Source organism: Notothenia rossii (assembly GCF_949606895.1).
Source record: "Notothenia rossii genome assembly, chromosome: 12".
In the NCBI taxonomy this organism is placed as follows: Eukaryota; Metazoa; Chordata; class Actinopteri; order Perciformes; family Nototheniidae; genus Notothenia; species Notothenia rossii.
In genome coordinates, this window is record NC_136911.1 from 6,384,374 (window position 1) to 6,404,558 (window position 20,185).

The 20,185-nt window shown below is 39.0% G+C and overlaps 2 protein-coding genes across 2 annotated transcripts; both read right to left on the minus strand.

Moving 5' to 3' along the window:
• Positions 1-1,815: 1,815 nt before the first annotated feature.
• Positions 1,816-11,586, minus strand: sh3glb1a (SH3-domain GRB2-like endophilin B1a). Its single transcript, XM_079662149.1, has 9 exons — positions 11,161-11,586; positions 10,575-10,716; positions 9,860-9,988; positions 8,537-8,670; positions 7,853-7,945; positions 5,437-5,526; positions 4,997-5,097; positions 4,173-4,407; positions 1,816-3,026 (listed from the first exon to the last, which is right to left on the minus strand). The coding sequence occupies exons 1-9, from the start codon at positions 11,221-11,223 to the stop codon at positions 2,919-2,921; spliced, it is 1,095 nt and encodes a 364-aa protein (XP_079518275.1). The 5' UTR covers positions 11,224-11,586; the 3' UTR covers positions 1,816-2,918.
• A 1,837-nt stretch (positions 11,587-13,423) lies between these two features.
• Positions 13,424-19,393, minus strand: LOC307026717 (crystallin J1B-like). Its single transcript, XM_079662312.1, has 10 exons — positions 19,307-19,393; positions 18,675-18,741; positions 17,723-17,902; positions 16,836-16,934; positions 16,176-16,268; positions 15,939-16,095; positions 15,738-15,853; positions 15,047-15,124; positions 14,538-14,677; positions 13,424-13,835 (listed from the first exon to the last, which is right to left on the minus strand). Exons 2-10 carry the CDS (start codon positions 18,739-18,741, stop codon positions 13,731-13,733), a joined length of 1,035 nt encoding a protein of 344 aa, XP_079518438.1. The 5' UTR covers positions 19,307-19,393; the 3' UTR covers positions 13,424-13,730.
• Between the last annotated feature and the right edge of the window lie 792 nt (positions 19,394-20,185).

Genomic DNA, 20,185 nt, shown 5'->3' on the forward strand with positions numbered 1-20,185 from the left:
CCTTTCCAGCGAACTTATCAGATAAGCAGTTTATCTTCTCACTTCACTTTTTACAACCGTTTTCTTTTCCCTCTTCTGACTTTACCGATCAAAATATAACTTGTTTTTGCACCCGAAAAGAAACCTATTCCAGTCCCCAAAGTTTTCTTGGTAGATGTTTAAAGGAAAGTGAAGCCTAAAGTCGTTTACACACAAGTGTTTTTTATTGTCATACTCTGTAGAAAGCCCTGTTTAGAAGTGCTGATGATACAAAGCTGCCATTTTGCTTTTATTCCTCAAGTGCACTTCAAGGAGGTCTAAAATGGCAGTTGACAACAAGTGTGTTCTAAGTGACATTATGAAAGAAAATGAGGACTTCTGAAAGAGGAAGTGCTTTTTCTCAGGATCACTCATCTGATCAGTGAACTGGTTAAGGCTAACTGTATCTATAAGTGGGTGATGTTATTTTTTAGAGAGATAAAGAAGAGAAATAAAAGTCAGGTTTCTTAAAAAGCAGAATGGTGCAGATAACATGTATGCACACAGCTCAGGTTTTATCAGGACCAATGTTTGCCTTAAATCACTTTTAGCTCTTATCTGTTGACTCAAACAAAATGATTTTGGTAAATAGCAAAACAAAGTCAAAGTGGAGTGGTGAGTTGCTGATGTTAATGGGAGTGTGCAGGAAATAAAGACGTGAAAAGATGTATCTTAAGACAGGCAGTTTGCAAGACTCCACTTCCTCTTAACCCTTCCTGCTCTTATGACAAGCGAGGACGGGGTGCTTTGCACTGGACTTAATGTTTAGCCATCAGTCTTTAAACGTGTGACTGCCTTAGTAAAGTAAAGTAAAGGTGACCAATGACTATGGAAAGGTAAAAATGTTTTCAATGTAGGTCTTTGAAGGACATTTGATGAAACTATGGTTAGAGAGGAGCCCTCAGAAGGGAGGATAATCAAGGCCAACATTACTGCACACTTTGTATCTTCTTCAAACGAAGATATCTGTCAAACTGGGTCAGCAGCAGTGTCAGTTATTTTCTAGGGATTTGTGCATTTCTGGTCCACAGCTGCTCGCTCTGCAGCACGGAGCTCCAGTGGGAGCAGTGAAGCCTCAGGAGCGATATCAAAATAATTCCTAGGGTAAAGGCACTCTACTCCTTGCTTTGAATGTGTCAACACAAGGAATATATATTTCAGTGTCCCTCTAGAAAAAAGAAAGGGGCTCTTAGAAGATACAACAAAAAATAAAAACGGTTTGTCCAAAATCAGGAGAAATCAACATAAGAATAAGATGTCACTATGTATTAAATTAAAGGTGTCACTGGATCATATTGGGCATGAGTTTTGTGCTCGTGATTTTCAACTAATTTGACCTCTTTCACAGGAATTGTCTCACCCCGAGAAACTCCTAATCAGTGTTGAAATCAAAGACTGCACTTTTTTAACTCAACATTTGCTAAGAATAGTTTTTGAAATTGTGCTGTAGGTGTACCAAATGTCATTAAGCAGTACTCCAAATGAGACTGGTAGATCTGTTCATACATTACAGAAATGTTTTACTTTTGTGAAACTGGTTATATTCTCTAGCTGTGTCTGAATCTCACGGGATTCTGCCTACTTACATGGCCCAAACATTTCTTCAGTTGTATGTCCCAACAGTGCAACCAGTTACATTTAATAATACACCCACAGATTGATAATGTGGCCTGTTCTGCCCCCTAGTGGTTCCACCAGGAAATAAGTAATATCAACCATTAAGTCAGCTGAGAATGTCCCTTTGTGCTTCATAACTACAGGGGGGGGGGGGGGAATATATCTCAACACACAGAGCAGTTATATTTTCTTATTTTAATGCATCATATTGTTTATATTTATTTTACAAATGTATGTCAACTTATCCGTTACACACAAAACAAAAAGGCAGGCATATCATTTGATCTCTCAGAATGGCAAGGTGGAGTTGAAATGTAGCTTTATGGGGATTTAATATTGTAAAAGTAAAAAATGTATATATATTTTTTTATAGAGTTAAGCCAACCAACACCAGAGATGACTAACATGTCACAAAGTTTGGATAAATGGAGGATACACAAATTCATAATTTAATCAGACACAAAATGTCTTCTGGTAAATAAATTGAATATAAACGTGGAAATGCTTGTGTTCAATTGTCAATAACTTAGAATATTGGGGTTCAATAATAGAAATGGAGACTGATTTAGTCTCAATACTGCTGCTGTAGCTACAAAAAGGCAATTGATTATTAGAAAGGCCGATTCAAGGTCATAGGCACTGAATAATGCCAAGTGAGGTTTGGAACTTCTTGGTTATCAGCAGTTTAAACTTCTCTTATTGTTTACCTCTGTCATCAATCGAATGTGTTCAACTGAATAAAGACGACGCACAAAAAAATAAACAATTCATATTTTGGATAATCATAACAGCTTCTGCACAATAAGATTATCAATTATAAAATAAGTCTTTATGATCAGTATCAATCTCTGCTTCAAACTGAAGTTAATTTTTGTACTTAATGTGTATTGAAAACTTTCAGCGAGGGAAGAGAATAAAACCCTCACGATAAAAGCACTGAAATCACCATCTGAGATATATGTGTAAACAAAAGCAATTTTTTTTTCTTTTTTAAGATACAATTTGGGAGATGTTCTGGCACATATAGCATGGCATCAAACACAAAGGAGGCACGGAAGCAGGTTTTAGAAATGTACTGCAGTCAGGTACAAACACACATCGGGGATCGGGCTCCCTTCACTCAAAATATTCATTCCAGTTGAGTCTGCTAAAAGCGAGACTCCTTTTCATAGAAATATAACTCATTGTAAAATGGCTGAATGGAAAAGAAAATGGCCCTGCAACACAATGTATAAATATGAGATCACAGCTGGTTACAGAGGGCTGAAAGGGGGGGGGGGGTCTCAGTTAAGCAGCTCCAGGTAAGTGATGGGCACTTTGCCCGTCTGGTTGCCACGCTCCCCCATCAGCCAGTCTGAGTCCATGCCTGGGACGCTGCCGACTGTGATCACCTGTGAACAGGGACACAGCGTTTGTTGCATTAGGCTATCAAGTCTTATTCATTTCAATGTAGTATTCATGTATTCATTCGTCAAGGCGAATCACTGACGTAGCATAAGTTAGCATGCATACAGTCTATTCTGCACGGCTCATCGACTTTACAGACAAGGTCTTCCTAAGGCACCACATTCATAATGTTTATACTTTTAAGGGCCACCAGACTTTTTAATAAAGTTTATTCTTGTTTATTCAGTCCTGTGTTTATTTACTTTTTTTGGTATTAACACAAAGTTATGTGTAGCTTTGTATATGAACTTGGAAGGGGCGGGAGGTATTGTTTTATATGTTGTTGGTCTTTCTTGGTTTGTGAAGTATGGAAGAGGATTAGGGCCATATGTTATTTATTTTTTTAGATCTGACCCAAAGTGATTTTTTTTTGTAATGAGAAAAAAGTCAGACATTTCTGTATTCAAGAAAGGAAATTGACTTCCAGATCAGATCTCTAAAACATATTCACATGTGGCCCTAACCCTCTTCCGTAGGTGAAGCAATTTGGGTTACCTTTTGTGTAAGACAATCACTATATAAATAAAAGTTTTGATTGATTGCTTTATGAAATGCTTGGATATACATCCTGTGTGCTACACATGCTCTCCAAATGCAAGGGCAGGCTGGAAAATGTTCCGAAATGAATGAGGTAATGCTGGTTTATTGTTAGACACCCATAGGCTGTAATGGACCTCTCAGTGCTTTTCCAGGAAAGGGAGTGTGTTTATTTCACTACTGTACAGGAACTGCTCCACTGATGCTTGGGTTCGGACCCCACTTCCTAATTTAGTGAGCTAAAAACCAACAGAAGAATTATCCAACCTGAATCAGATCATTTTAACGGATATTTTTTCATGTGCTTTCTGCCGTTTTGCTGTTATTTTTGGAGTTTTGTGTGTTCTAGCAGAAAGCTTGTCAATAATGTGGTCCATGACACATGAATAGAAAAGTAGTTTCTCTAAATCACAACCCACTTTGACCATCTAAGAGTGGCGATTCCTGCTTATCGCATCATAAAATCATCATAAATATTTTTTAAAAGTTTGTTATGTATCCCCCTCCCCGTTCATTTTTTGTTGCTCAGTAATAAAATAATAACTGGGTCTCACCTCATCAGCCAGCAGGGAGAGCTCGCTGCTGCTGGCGGCGTCGTAGTCGTAGAGCACTCGGGCTTTGCGGCTGCCGTTGGAGCTCCTCAGCTCGTTGAACCCCCCCGACGCCGTGGAGCTGCCGTGACCCGAGGACACGCTGGGCAGGGAGGCCGACACCGGGATGGTGGGCACCGAGATGCTGGCCCCCCCCGACGCCGACGACTGGTTGTTGTTGGAGAAGGACGAGGGGAAACTGGGGAGAGGAAGGGGAGACGATAAACAGCGAAACTGTGGCAACCTGACGGACGTGTTCTTCCGCAGTATCTTATTCACTGGTCTAATTATAGGGCTCTCTCTTTTCCTGTAAGAAGTCTGACTTCCCTGTGACCTCATCCCTCATAAAGTATCGCTCATTTTCCTTTTTCAGCAGAAAGGTTAAAAGTGTACACAGTGCAAGGGGCCTGGCTTTTCCTTGACCTTATCACACAAAATAATAAAAATACATTGGACATCCATACCTCTGTTTACAGGAAGGTACCTTAAAGTAAGACAAGAGGGTTATAAACCTATTTTAGGAAACAGGGAAAGACTGCAATGACTTACTACTTCTCCCGTTTGAAATGAAATGATGTTTATGTTTGATAAAATATTGAGACAAGTGCGGATCATTTTAGCTCAGAGAATCTGTGTAGCTAATGCAAACACTTTCCTTGACCTGTGTCTACTTACAAAAACATTCAAAGCTTGAATTGTCTTCTTCCGATTCCTAAACTTTCATGAATCCAAGGAACCACAAGCACAATTGAGGATAAAATAAATACAAGGATGACGGTGGTATTCACCTGCCCAGTTGCTTCTGGAGGTCCACCATGTACTGGTAACACTGGGCGTAGTATGTAGTCTGCGCCTCCACAAAGTCATTCAAGCAGCGGAGGTGGTGCGCCTGGTAATGCACAAGAATACACAAATAATTCACCGGTTGCTATCAAACTTGTAAAATGTTAAGAATACGTTTTACAATGAGAGTATTTAATAGATGTTTTAGCCTAACAGATTTGCAAGACAAAAACATTCGTATACAAATCTACTGTTATAAATCTTGATCCCAAACACACAAGTCAGTTTGGGGTTAAGTTTGTGCGACCGAAAACCAGCAGCACTACAATAATATCCCTTAATGTTTATTGATTGAATGATGATTAAAAGCGGAAGCCTGAGGGAGGGAAGGCCTTTACGAGCATTTGTGAATCTGTAGAGTGCTGAGCTGAGCTGGGTTACATACGTGTGTGCTGCTGACGCCTTCTAGCAGCAGTCGGGTGATCTCCGACTGCCGATCAAACTCACTCTGGGACATCCTCAACTCCAGCTCGGCCTGAGAATGGAGGGAAAAAACGAGTAAAATGTAAGATAGAGATCACAATGCACACGAGAAATGATGAAGATCAAATCAGGTCCAATGATCTTATTATATAAATGGCGGTTTTCAAAATTTCAGCCTCACAAAAAGGGACATTTCCTTTTTCCTGAGTTATATCACATTAAACTGTTTACCTTTGAGTTTTGGACTGACAAAATAGGACATTTAAAGACATCAGCTTGGACTTAGAGAAACAACAATGACAAGATATGGCTTTATATAAACCTAAAACAGGGACGTCAGAGATACAGACATCAGGAAAGACAGGGGAACGGACACATCGACTAAATACGATGTTTCTGTCCCGAAGGGAAACGTTTCCCTTTCCTCACGCTGGGCCAAGAGATTCAATATGATGTGTGGAACAATGGCTTGTTGAAACTTGCTAAAGAGTCCAATAAACACATGGTGAGAATGACCGGGACAACAGCCTCACTGTGCAGAGCCGCAGAGAACATCTACAGGGATTTAAGTTTTCCATGAGGTACCACAGTGTGTCATGGAGGAGATACAGAGAGCTTTCACAGCAGCTGTTAACACTGCTACCAGGGGGTTTGGTGTGTGTGTGTGTGTGTGTGTGTGTGTGTGTGTGTGTGTGTGTGTGTGTGTGTGTGTGTTCAATTAAAAGATGGCTCCAACATTCCACTCACCTCTGTCACTTCCTCTGCTCACATCTGCTGCTTTGCATTTTGAAAACAGTGACACAGTAGTTAGAGCTACAGCTGCTGCACGGCTGCAGCCAACACACACATTCTTACAAGTGTGTGTTAGTGTGACTGGCAAAACACACTCCGCACAAGGAACCAGGACTAGAACAATGTTGCACATAAATATTTCTAATCCTTCGGAGATCCAAACGTGTGTGTGTGTGTGTACCGTCAAACAAAGATTAAAGAAAGAATGGTGCTAGTGTTACCCAGCAGAAACTACCACTGTATTTTATGACTCTTCTCTTTCATTCTGATATTGTTGTCAGGACACATGTTTGTTTGTAGGTATTAAACAAGTCATTACATCCTGCTGTTTGAAAGCGCTACATGTGGAGAAACAACAGGGGTAACTTGGCTCTGAATCTGCGAATGGGAAGAAAATGATAGCTCTTTGTTGTATTGAATTTGAGGGAAGTTGGCTCAAAAGCCACTCATTTACTCTGATGCTCTGAAGACTGCAGCCAAATAGCATTGCTGGGATATCGCCCAGTGCTTATATAAGCGATATTGCTTTTAGTAGATGTAGAATATCAGCAGCTTAGTTAGCCTCATCTATTTTCTTTTTGCATAGGGGGGACGGATTCGGGCCTAGCTTTGGCTCAGTTAATACAAACTACAGTCCTAAGAGAGATCTTCAGAAATTGTTTGTCATCATGACAAGCAATTTTGAAAAAGTCAGGCCTTTCCAATTAGAATGAAATGTGGTTAATGAAATGAAGCATGTGTTACAAATCATTTGATAAGCAAATCTCAGTGTTCAAAAACTTTGAGGGGCCATTTTATCCACTGCTTTTACTATTTGATTGAAAAAAGGATACCAGCTGTCGCTAATTTATATACATTTACTTGATCATACCAAAATGCATTTTTTCAAAGATTGTTTCTGAGTGAGAGGATGTCTCACTCTGTTTTTTTTTTCTTTGGTACAACCATCAGCTTATCGCATAACGACATCCAGTCAGAATCGCCAAGTAAAAATGTAATTGACATTAATAAGTTAAGCGAATCAACTTTTGATTTGTAAAAGAACCTTCAGTATTAGGAGTATTTTGGAAAATATGGTGTGCTCGAGACAGAATGCTACTGTTTATTTAATATGCAAAGGTGTATTTGACGACATCTGATGCTTTGTTTAAAATTAATTTCACTGTTTATACTGAGCATCTTTGCACAAACATTTGAAATCAGACGGTTGAAGACTACATGGACACCAAAAGAAAAAGAGAAGTCTAAACTTCCCATAGCTGCTCATGTGACAGTTTGTCACAAGAAACACAGCAATGGGCTTCATGTGGTGCAACAGCGTGGCAGGCATGACTTGTTGACTTCAGAATAAGGAAACGCTCAGCTTTTCTTTCTCTAAAAGGAAATTGGCTCATGATTATTGAGAAAGCAGAAATCACTAACACTGTTCATGATTCACATTAAAACGGCAGAAAGACATCCTGTGTGTGTGTGTGTGTGTGTGTGTGTGTGTGTGTGTGTGTGTGTGTGTGTGTGTGTGTGTGTGTGTGTGTGTGTGTGTGTGTGTGTGTGTGTGTGTGTGTGTGTGTGTGTGTGTGTGGACTTACTGCAGCTCTAGCATCAGTCATCCGGGCTTTCTTTAGTCGGGTTTTGGCTGCATCCAAATCCAAACGTTTGACCTGCAGTAGCTTCCTCTCTTTCTGGAAAGAAATACAAGAAATCCGTCAAATAAATGAAATGAAACGGTTTTGCCACTTGCAATGAAAACCTTTTCTTGAAGATTAGTGATGTGAATTTGCCGTCATCACTTACTTTATGGTAAGAACATTCAATAATGTTGGCAATCTTAGCAGAAAGACACTTTTATTGTGTCGAATGTTTTAATCTAAAAGATGTGAAAGGTGTGCAACAGGTGACAAATAAATGAATATAGCTTCATGGGGACAAAGTAATCAGCAGGCAGATTTGTTTTCATAGAGAAGTCAGAAACAGAAATGATTGTGCAGTATTTTTTAACATCTAATAATATCAAGCATAAACAAAGACCAGGATGACTTTTTTTGTGAAAGCTTGTCTGACACTGATTGTAAATATCGTAAATTCTATAAAAGAACTGAGGATAAAGGACAGAGTTTATATAATTCCTGTTTACAGTGTCTGCAAGATAGGAATAGATAGAGTTAATCATCAAGAGAATAATTAATCTACAGAGCAGAGTCAGTTCGAGATAAAAGTTCAAAGCTCAGTGAAAAGTGAAAGGGACTCATGGCCTGGAGCCAGCAGCAACTCACCAGGATGGTTTTGAAGTCGCCCTCCAGAAAGTTCCTGAAAGGTGTCAGGAAGTTGATGGCAGAACTATGGATTAACTCCCGCTCGGCCCCACCAATCTGCTTCTCCGTCTCACCGCATTTTATCAGAGCATTTCCTACACAAACAAAGCTTCACTGTAAATATTATAATGGACCGGAGCGACAAGGACTAAATACTTTTGTCTTGAGAGGACACAGGGGACTGTGGATACGTGCAAACTAAGTGCTGCTGTTCAAAAGGTCGCAAAATACTGCAACTTAGGAATGAGTATGACCACAAAAAAGGGATGCTGAGGGTTAATTCATATTATTATTCATTCTGATAATGAAAATAGAGCTCTAACAAGAGACAAATTATATGAAGGCAATTCAAAGTATGTTTTTTTTAAGTATCAGAAAAAACAGATTTTGGTTTTCTTGTTAAAGTTGACGTCAGTTAGATTTGGTAAGAGCTGCGGTTAAATTAGTCAACCATCTTTGATCACAACATCTTGACCTTTCTTACCCTTAGGTGTCCATAACCTACAAGTTATTAACTTGTTTTTAAAATACAAAAAAGGGAAATGTTATCTTAGAGGTTCCGGCCATGAGATGCAGGTACTTTTATGCATGCATTCCCAACAATTAGAGATGTCCCGATCCGATCACGTGATCGGGGATCGGAGCCGATCTTCACGTTCAAGTCTTAAAGTCATCCTGAGGCCTTAGTTTTGGTTTCAAATTACACAACATCATGTATGTGTTGCTTCTTTGGGGCTTGTTTTCATAGACCTGGTTGCTTATTTCTCTCAAATCTGGCAACAGAGTGGGCCGGGTGCAGTGTCTAATTGTAGCAATAAGCTAACGAGCTTTATTTTTGCTTTGATCCAATGCTGCTGTGAAAAAAAGAAGCTATATCCATGTTGGATAGAATATCCAATTTAAATAAAAAAAGAACCTTAAGGGACAATTTGAATGCTTTTTTTCCTCTTAATGCATTGCATAAAGATCGGATCGGGAAAAATCGGTATCGTAAAATTGTCAAAATCAAATGATCGGAATCGGATCGGGAGCAAAAAAAGGTGATTGGGACATCCATACCAACAACTAAATGATAATAATAACCAGAAGCTAAGCAGATTTCAAACATTTGACGCTCCTAGAATTGAGCAATTTTGAAAGGGAGGTTTGTCTTGGTCATCCAGCAAAAGGAGCGGGCTAAAAAAAGAAGATGACCTGTGTAACAGCCAAAGTTGAACATCATTCAACAGGAGTTTAATGTTGATTACAGTCTTAATATGTAAGGGCAATCAGTGGATTTCTCACCATAGGCAGTGCCAGGACCAAATTCACCCCCTGACTCAATCATGGACTGGCCCAACAGCTCATGGTTGTTCATTCGTGTAGGGGCTTTCTTCTCCAGTTTCTCGTACACAAATTCTTCTAGCCGGACATCTGCAAATTATAAAACCAAAACTTAATTACAAAGTCATAAGACTACAGAGGGGGAGCAGAACGTGGGCAGTGAGTTTGAGAATGAGAGTCCAAACAGCTTGCATTACGTTTGTATTAAACCAATACAGAAGCTTCCATAATGAAAATCCTAATAGGAAAAGGTTATTGCATCACATGGGTGAACACAGTGAGTCACAGGTTAGCATATCTGTGGTATGTTGTACTGAGGCAAACATGTAGAACAAATTCAGTTTGCATGATCCAAGACTGTAACAGCAGCTGGCCTGTCTGTGTTTTTGTGTGTCACTGTAATATGGCACCGTGGTGTGATAGCAGGAGGATGCACAGCTGAGCCCACTGACTGCACAGATGTATGTCAAACACCACCACAGAGATGTTTAGCATTTTTTATGTGACCCCTTTTCAGTGGCAAACATATAAGAGACCCATACATGAGGTTTGCTGGCTTTCGCCCCAAATACACAGGAACATAAAAGAGGGTACCTGGGCTACAAAACCCTCAAAGGGGGTCCAGTATGTCAGCATTGTGTTTGTCAGTCCATTCAGAGTCATCACAGAGTCTTACTTGGGTTGGGCTGTAGTAAGACTTCTGTCTGCTTCATAATCCTTTCGGTCCATTGCTTGGTGTTCTCAGCTCTGATCAGAAGATTCTCCAAATGGGCATCCAACTCAGTCTTTTCAGCCTGGCCAAGTTTCTCTTCTGTAAACTGTTAAAAGAAAAATATCCGGTAATAGGGTCCACATATTGTCTCGCCTGGAAAATTACACACCAACGTATTAAGAGATAAGGGCTGAGGTGTGGCGTAGCATGTTTGATAGCCATTTAACGTTAGCAAGCTGTACAAACCAACTGGAAAAATAAACATTTTCCTAGCTAATGTTGTTAGCTTTATCTAATGGTTTCTGAGGCCTGCTTTAATAGTAATGTTGAAGGGTATTATACTATGTAATAAATGGGCCGAAGTGTCACGGGTTCCGTTTAAAAACACTATAGTACAACTTTGAAGAATATGGAATTCTCTCAATAAATGGCTACTTAGCAACACGGTAGTGTTAGCTGTTTAGCATGTGAGCTAACGCTACCTGACTGATAAAGCTACCAGCTAACGTTGATTAGCAACAACTTCCAAGAATTAGACGGTCAAACTTACTTGTACCGCGCGGCTCAGGAAAGTACCGGCGTCTGCAGCTAACCGTTTAACATTAAAATCCATGACACCGTGGTGGAAATAAACACTTCATACAACAGATAGCTTGTCTCAGAGTCAAACTTTCATCCCTATCGAAAATGTCATTGAAGCAACTTTTTGTCGGAGTTCCACCCAGCTGTTGAACCTGACAAAGATAGTATACAGCACAAGAGGGTTCACACCCACCCGATTCTGACAACTGGGAGAAAGTATCGCGCATGCGTATATTAACAATGGAAAAGATGACACTAAAAAGGAATGTCACTAAACTAAAACTAGACATAGGCTACTAGTTTTAGTTAGTAAACCAGCAAACGTCTGGTGTTGCCACAGTAGGATTGCAAGAAAAAGCATTCATGTGTTCACACACATTCATGTTCACAACGCCAGACAGTTTCATGTTTTTGGGAGATGTCAAGGCAAGAGAAGTATGTCCTAGTAAAACCCTACTACATGTTTGACTGTCATTTATCAGGTCCAGCAATTTATGTTCTTAATTAAGCCAATATCTATTGTCTTGACACTCTCCCCTGCTCAGGTGTATGTCAATGCAAAAACGGTAGCTTCCCATTTATTCTTCATCTTCTTTTAATGTAGGTTGGCAACTAGCGTTTTAGATGCATTACTGCCACCTAGTATCCTGGAGGGTGGACCCTCATCCCAACACTATGAAGTGGGGGAAACATATAATTATTGAACTATATTATTTAAATATCTTAAACCAAAACATTATTTATATGAAGACATTAGAAACTTAAAGGATATTCAAACAACATTGTAATGGCACCTTGCACACAAATCATGTAAAGCACAATACATGGTTGGAAAATGTAAGCACACTGTTTTCTCTTTACTGAGGTTTCAGTTTAGTAGCAGCTAAACCCATATATAGAGATCTGCCCTGAACCCTTAACCTCACACCATTGGCTGGTCACCCCTCATTGACCCTTTCCCATTGATTCCTTCATGTTTTATTGACAGCTATCAAGTCTAAATGAGAGTTTAAATTAAGCCATGCAATTTTGGGGGTCAAATAGCAGTCAAGATCAAATGCAAATCGTTAAAAACACCATTCAGATGCAACAGAACAACACATATTTCCTGAATATCATCCTGGGACAGGAACAGCACACATTTCATTATGCATTACTACTATGCAGAGGAGGAGGAAGACACGGAGGACGAGTGGGAGTCTCATCTGTCCTCATAAGTTATGCATTTACTTATTAGCGGCAGTCATGGCTGGACTCCAAACTTTGCAATTCACATGAAAGTAGAGGACAAATGGTTCTACACTCAGGCTTCAAGGGAGACAGGGGGAGATTATTTAGATCCTCCCCTCTGAATGATTTCCCATGATTTTTATACACCACAATGCAGATTTGGTTTATGCATCTCATTTACCCTGAGGATAATATTTCTAAATGTCTTGCAACCTTCCCCTCTTTCTTAGAAAATGTGTTGAGCGAGCAGACTTTGGCAGATTTTGGAAAAACAAAAACACTCTTCATGTCTGGTTGTAATTATGCCAGACAGCGCCTGCTACCTGCTGTGTGGGAGGAAGTCAGGAAGAGGGGGAAATCAAATGGCTTCCCTTCTGTAGGCTCATCGGCCCTCAGCTACAGCCTTTCAGTTAAACGATGGCTCGACATTTTATTCAACCACACAATTGTTCTTATGTTGGGTATTACCTTAAAATGCTTTTGGTTTTCCCATGGGACACCTTCGGTAATTTCTTATTGACATATAAATTACATAATGGGATTGATTTACAACTTTGAAAGGTATTAAAGCATCAAATATTCCCTGTTTGTTATACATTTCTGAAGAAGTAAGCTGTAAAACAGTGAATGGACTCCCATAGTAGCCTACACACTGCATTTTTTATAACCACACTATGTCAAAGATATTAAGGCTTTGGCTTTGCTTTATGCTTGGCTAACTTTTAGAATTGTTGGGGCGGGTGCTTTAAACACATAAATATGGAAGTCAGCACTTTTAGGAAGGCAGAACAGCTCCTTTGAGGGAGGAATCGGTTGCACTCTGGTTGTTCCAGCAGTAAATCTGTGTGTATCTGCTCTTTCACTCGACAACAGAAAACACTCAAGGGTAAGAGAAAACCAAAACCTCTTCAAACTTCAGCAAAAGTCGTTTTTTCAAGAAGACAGTGCTAGTTTTTTAAGATCATTAAACTGTCCACAAATAAGCAAGACAGACATGTATGTTGGTGACATTACAATCTTTTATTGGAGACGGTTTCCTACAATGCAGCTGCTGAGGATACATGTATTTAATGTCTTCAACTCAACATAAAATCCTTGCACAGACTTTCACTTTCTTACATGATGCAGTTTTGACAGAGCAAATGGGTTCGAGTTTCATTCAGTACAAGACTTGAGAATGCGACTGTCATGAATTGTCGTGTCAAAGTACATCTGCAAGTCTATTCTAAAAAGTTTTGATTATCCAGACTCCATAAATACTTGATATGTAATAAAAAAAACTGTATTTAGGGCAAAATCAAAGCTGAACTACATTTGCTGACTCTTTTGGACCACACTTTGTGCTAGCTCCAGCAGCAGAGGATATCTGAGTGTCCTCTCCTTCCAAGACTCTGGGATCCCCTGGAGACCCGTCTGAAAACACATCAAGATGACAGCTGAAAGCATCGCAGGCAGCACAGAGCTTTCAGAATATCTGAGATCACTGTCAAACTCATCAGAAGAGTTTGACGACGACAACAATACGATAAATTATATATTTGAACCATGAAACAAACATGGTTAATGTCTTTGAATGATGTTCTGGCCTCTTTGATTGATTATGTGACTAGGCTAGCTTTCATACACTTAGCTTAGTATTATTATTGTGCTGTTACCATAGACTGTATATATAACAGCTGTTACACATGATTTGCATGTGTACATTATCGTGCCTTAATTAGGGCTTATTTGTATTGAATCATTTGGCAATTTTGTTAACAGATACTTTACTTGTGAAAAAAGTCCATCCCAGTTTTTAAAATTCTGAAGGGATATCTTCAAATGTGCTGTTTATTCATTCATAACCGGGAGATATTTTTGTTTAATATGAATAGAACATTTGATTGAAATATTAAATCTCCATATTTTAGATGGTCTCCCATTTGTGCATAAAAATGTCTCCAATAATGGATCAATTATTAAAATAGTTAAATGGTTTGATTAGTCCTACATGTACATATAATAGACAAGGCTTTCAAAACACTTATTCCTTCTGATTTTTACCAATAAGAAACTCAAAACAGTTTAATTGATAATGACTATTTCATAAGCCTGAGAGCTTCAGCTCTTCAATACCTGTGCCCCAAAACAGGCTCCAATGAAGGAGGCTCTGCTGGAGGTGCACCCCCCACAGCGCATGGTGTCCCTGACTGCTTCATCCAGCTGCTTCAGCTTCAGGACTCCATGAAGCGCTCCCTGGAACGCATCGGGCAACACTACACACACAAATTAAGTAGCAGATTGAGAAACACATGGTAAATAATACAGTAACTGATTTAGCTATAAAATAGGAATTATTCTAAGTGACAAATATTGCTATCAAAGAGCATGACTTGATATACTTTCGCAATATCATACTTGAAAAGCTCTGGTGAACTGAACATGTATATTAAGCATCTCAACCTTTTAGCCCTGTAAAACCTGAGACACTCCACTCAGCAGGAAGGGGAGGATGAAAAGAAAGGAGGAGGGGGAGTATTAGCCAGGAGATCAAAGGCTGGAGGACCCAAACGGATACTGACAGGGAGCACACACACGCCATGCCAAGTCCACAGACCTAGTCCTGCTGCTAGCGCCCGGCTCACCTCATGTGTTTTTGAACGCAGCAGGTATGAGCTGTGGGGATGACTTGGCTAGGTTGTCCTTCACCTGGTGGATATGCGCTGCAGAAGTGATACAGGAAAAGAGATAAGATGTATTGTTTAATGTTTAAACACTGGAGCCCATTTTTGGCTGCCAATAACGCACATTATATATCTTATGTAACATTCTATTTTGATGTTCAAAGAAAAATGACATGTTTCCCCCTTAGCATTTTGCGTTTCATGCTGTTTTGACCACATTTCCCACAAGTCCTCCTTGATTCTGCATTTTGTAACCCAAATCCCCTTTCTGCTTGTTTAAGGAAAGATACTAGAAAAGACAAAGTTCCTGCCATATCCAGAAAAACTCTCTCTGAACTATCGGTCAATACGGCAGATTTCCTTTTATTGCGTTGAGTTAAATGAGGTTGATACCACTTTAATATTGAGCCATTGAATACAATATAAAGCTCACAATCTTATAAGCTTAACTTAGTCAAGTAAGTTTAAATCTCACTAATTAATACCTTATAGACTCTTTTAAGTCTTTATGCTATAAGCTATGCTCATCAGCCACTGGTAAATGGTGATCTTTCCATTCACCTCTTAAAAAGAAGTGGCTAACAGATATCTTTCAATAGTTTTATTTTTTATTTCATGACCAAGGAAGCTTTAAAGACACATGTTATCTCACCAATGACAGCCCGGTCCAGCTCCTGAGGGTTCTGTCTGTTCGGGTCATTCAAGTGAGCCACAACAGCATCCAGAGCATTAGGGTCGGGACCATTCAGAATGAAGTGCTCCAAAAACCTTGCAAAATTAGACGGACAAAAGATTAAGGTTCACTCCCTTCAAAATTATTGTATAACTCTTGTGCTTGACCATGTTCTCTTACCTTGCCGCAGCCAGTGTCACAGCCACACACATGTCATTGTTCTGGGTCACTCGAATGGCCTTCTCCACTTTCTCCAACATCTCAGGGCGGCCGGCGTACATGGCCACCACCGGAGCCAGCTTAGTGACCCCGTCCATCTGACAGTCCACATCGCAGCCTTATAAAAACACACACACAAAGAGATTACAATCACAAAACTGGGGATGTCTTCATGGACTTCTGATTTGTGATCTTTACCAGTTTCTTCTTTGCCAGCATCCACATTTCTGATGAATGCTTTCAGGCTCGCATTTCTCCATGGGCCATCTATGGGGAGGATTGCTTTGGGAGCTAGAAAATACAACAAAAACGCATTTTAGATATGATTTACGGCTTCATTCAAATTATATGGAATCTGAGAAGTGTGGCTGGTGCCAAGCAAGCGAGGGACAGGAAAAGCAACGTTTCCTTTTACTCTCTGTTGATGCAGTTCAAGTTTCTGTAGGTGGAGCTCTTTTCTTTGTCTGCTCAGCCACAGCTATCTCTGCCAGTGATGATGACACAGCTCTTCTTATATTATTCTAGGACATAAAGATGTCAGTGGTTTACTGTACCCAAAAGTGCCCTGTGCCGCCACGGTGCTTTACAGTAGCACTGTATTTATATGATATCCTGACAGTAAAAAAAGCAGCACATATCCAAAGCTCTGAACACCAACTAAGAAAAGAGAAGTCTGACTGGATGGAATATTTTCATGGGGTGGGAATTCCCCCATCAGCTGGTAGGAAAAACATTATTCACAGTGTTATCAGACAGTAACAGAGGCTCTCACATCCTTTTAGGTTAGTTAGGTTGATGATTGATACATACGGACATCACATAATCTCCATTTACATAAAAGATGAACAGGTACAGTACCTCCTTTCTGTCTGTAAGGATCATTGAGAGGCAGGTCGTACACTGTTCCTGGACCAAAGAACTTGTAGATGCGCTTGGTCAAATCTTCTTCATTAACATCTGCCAACACATGACATAGAGTTTCTTTCATAAAAAATAATATTAAAAGTATTAAACACACTTATGTAATATCCTCTTTTGTACAATGTAAATAGTAAAAGGCAAGTGATCTGTTAAATGTGGCATATAACCAAAAAAGAGAAAAGAGAAGAAGATCATTTTCGAAATCTTAACATTGTAAATTCACTTATTCACTTTTTTCACAGATAAGTAGATGAGAATATTTTAGCTTAGTTTATAAATGGGGTAATATATAGGTAGTATTTGCGTTTAAACCAATGTTGAAGTGCCCTAAACCTGAATAATTTATAACAACAAGAAGTCAGAATGTATAGTCTATGAGAACATGACCCAACTTCTCATTTGATTTATCATCTTTGTAAACATGTTTCTATTGAGCTAATGATCTTAATAATTAGTTTCAAGTATTCTTCAATACAGCATGATGTTCAGGGAGTAACCCTTATAAGAAGTCAGAGCATTTAAAGAGAACAAGTCTTCATCTTAGCCCCAGATAAAACCACCACTTATCTGTTTTAAACTACAGTTTGGTTAGCCGTTTCCGCCTGCTTGTGGTTTTTATGCTAAGATAAAATAATCATCTCAGTACTATTTCTTCATATTTCATGTACCAACACCGCACAGTCTTTTCTCAAACGTTTACTAGACATTTTGAGGGGAATCTTTGAAGTCTTTGAGATGCCATCAATTTATTGCTGATGAAAACAATGATACTCCATGGTTTTGGCAGGCACTAACAGGGTATTTGGTGCTGCCTGTTTCCGTACCTCCACACTGGCTCAGGGACTCCAGCAGGACGTACGCCTGGTCTCCATAGCAGGTCTGCTCGCCCGTAGTCCTGCGGTAGAAAGGATTAGCTGACTGAGGCCGAAACTCCGGACAGGGCTCCAGATCAGAGAGAACTTCTTTGAGCGTATCAGGATTGTAGATCCAATGCATGGGCTGGGCTGTATGGGTGGGGAGCACACACACACGAGAGAGAGAAAAATAGTGGAACATTCAATACTTTTGAATGTTAGTGTTTTTGAAATGATCTTCTGTATATACAGCCTGTCAATAACAGATAACATGGGAAGGGAAAGAGAAGTGTGTTGTGATGGAGCAAGTAAATAAGAAACACATGTGAAGCAGTCACCCAGCAGGAACCAACATTTTGAATTACTCATTTAGTATGCATCATTATGCTGTGAATTAAGAATGATGTGGAAGTGAAAATAAAATCTATCATATTTAAGTGGTTTAATATTGATGATACTATTGGAGAAACTGTGCTTTCATAACGCTATGTGTGACGTCAACATGACTTTCATAAGACTGTGTAGACTAGATAGACTGTCCATAGATAGTCCATAGACTGTGTGGTAAACGCCCCTGTATTTAATCAGCATGTACAGATGTTGCTTAAAGACAATACCTCTGACAATGTAACTATGCAACAAAACAAATAAACTGGCGTTATAGCCAATATGAAATTTTAAAAAACCCACTAGAAAGCTTTTTAAAGATATTTAACCCCAACTAGTTGTGAATAAAGGCGACATTTGCAACAAATAGACATGCGTATAACAGGAACCAGTTGAAGCGAGATAAAAGCCTCATAAAATGCAAAAGGCCTGTGAATTGATGTGAAGTGAAGGAAGCAGATATTATGGAAAGTAATATAGAAAGTCCTGTAGCTGCAGCTGAGTCACAGAACTTGTATCACACAGTTTATCTTACCTGCTGCATCTGCCACTGCTGCCCCAATAATGGCGCCAATGGCTCTGTCTGCCAGAGTCGAGGCCATCTGTTTTCATTTCACACAGAAGTACAGCACATGCATGAAATAATGAAGATTTCATTGTAAATTTAAAAAATATATATAAAAAAGAAAAACTTACGCTCTATGCCTGTAATTGTAATAATGCAATCCAATTACATCTCTCTATAATGGTTGGATGTTGTCTAGCAAAAGTACTTTTACACATTGGGTTTGAATTTATGCATGATGCATTCAATATATCCACATGCATTAGACGTTGTTTTCTTTTTGGTCAATCAAGTTTGTCTGCATGTCATTTTCTACAATTTATTTTTTGTAGAAATTGAAGATAGCTGCATCAACACAGCATTTGATTACATAACTTCTGGTAAATATTAGAGAATTATTCTTACACATTGAAGACTAATATAACCTTAGACAGAACACACTTTGTAATTTAGTCAAAGTTATTGTAATATGATCAGAATATTAATGTTTGCATACTTCCAATGAATACAACAGATGTCCTTGAAGCAACATGGTGCATCTTAATGAAGTACAAAAATATATTTTAAGACCTTAACAAATACAGACTTTTTTTTATCCTTACCTTCAAGCTTCTTCTTCACCTCTTAAGACTTGAAGTGTTGAAATATGTTGTATCAATGTCAGTTTTCTCGCAAAGGGAGGGTACCATCAGCCCAGTGATAAGCATCGACCAATGACAACCTCAAAAAAACAGTTTGTCACAGGATAGAGGCCGAAGAGCTGGTAGTGTAAATAGAGGTTATATAACATCTTTATTGGAGTAGAGTTGCTGTGTAAGGTTCAAACTAATAAGAATCAATAGTATGAAGAAAGATGTTTTCATATATTTAACAACTTAAGTGTATGACCTAATGATTGGGCTGAATGAAAGCAAACTAAACAATAATTCAGTCAAAACCATCATATCAACTTCCCAGTTGCACTTTGGTAATCCCTTTACATTCAACAGACACAGAAAGACGATGCAAAACAGTACACAGATTCGTTAATTGAGGGGGTGTTGCCAAATAAAGTACTTTTTATTAAATGTAATCAAAAAGGAAACTCAGGAAATGTTGCTGAAAGATAAAAATCATTGATTAGAAAACAACCAACAAGAAATATTCAGTTAAAATGAGCTTTATTGAACAAATTGGTTTACAATATTTACTTAACATGTAATACTAAAAGTCCATGTGTGCTCCCCAGTGCTATTCAAACAGCAAACAAACAGGGGAAATATATAAAGAAAGACAAAAACTTGACTAAAAAGGCAAAACACAGTATTATACAAAATAAGCAAAAGCTAAAACTATTTTATAAAAGACAGATGCAAATCAGGCTAAACTAATCAAAATATAATAAACAGCAAAAACCAAACTGCAGCAGGTGAACCTAAAAGCAATGGTTCAATGAAGGTTACAGTTGCCTCACATTTCAGGTCTGCCCTACTCACCACAGG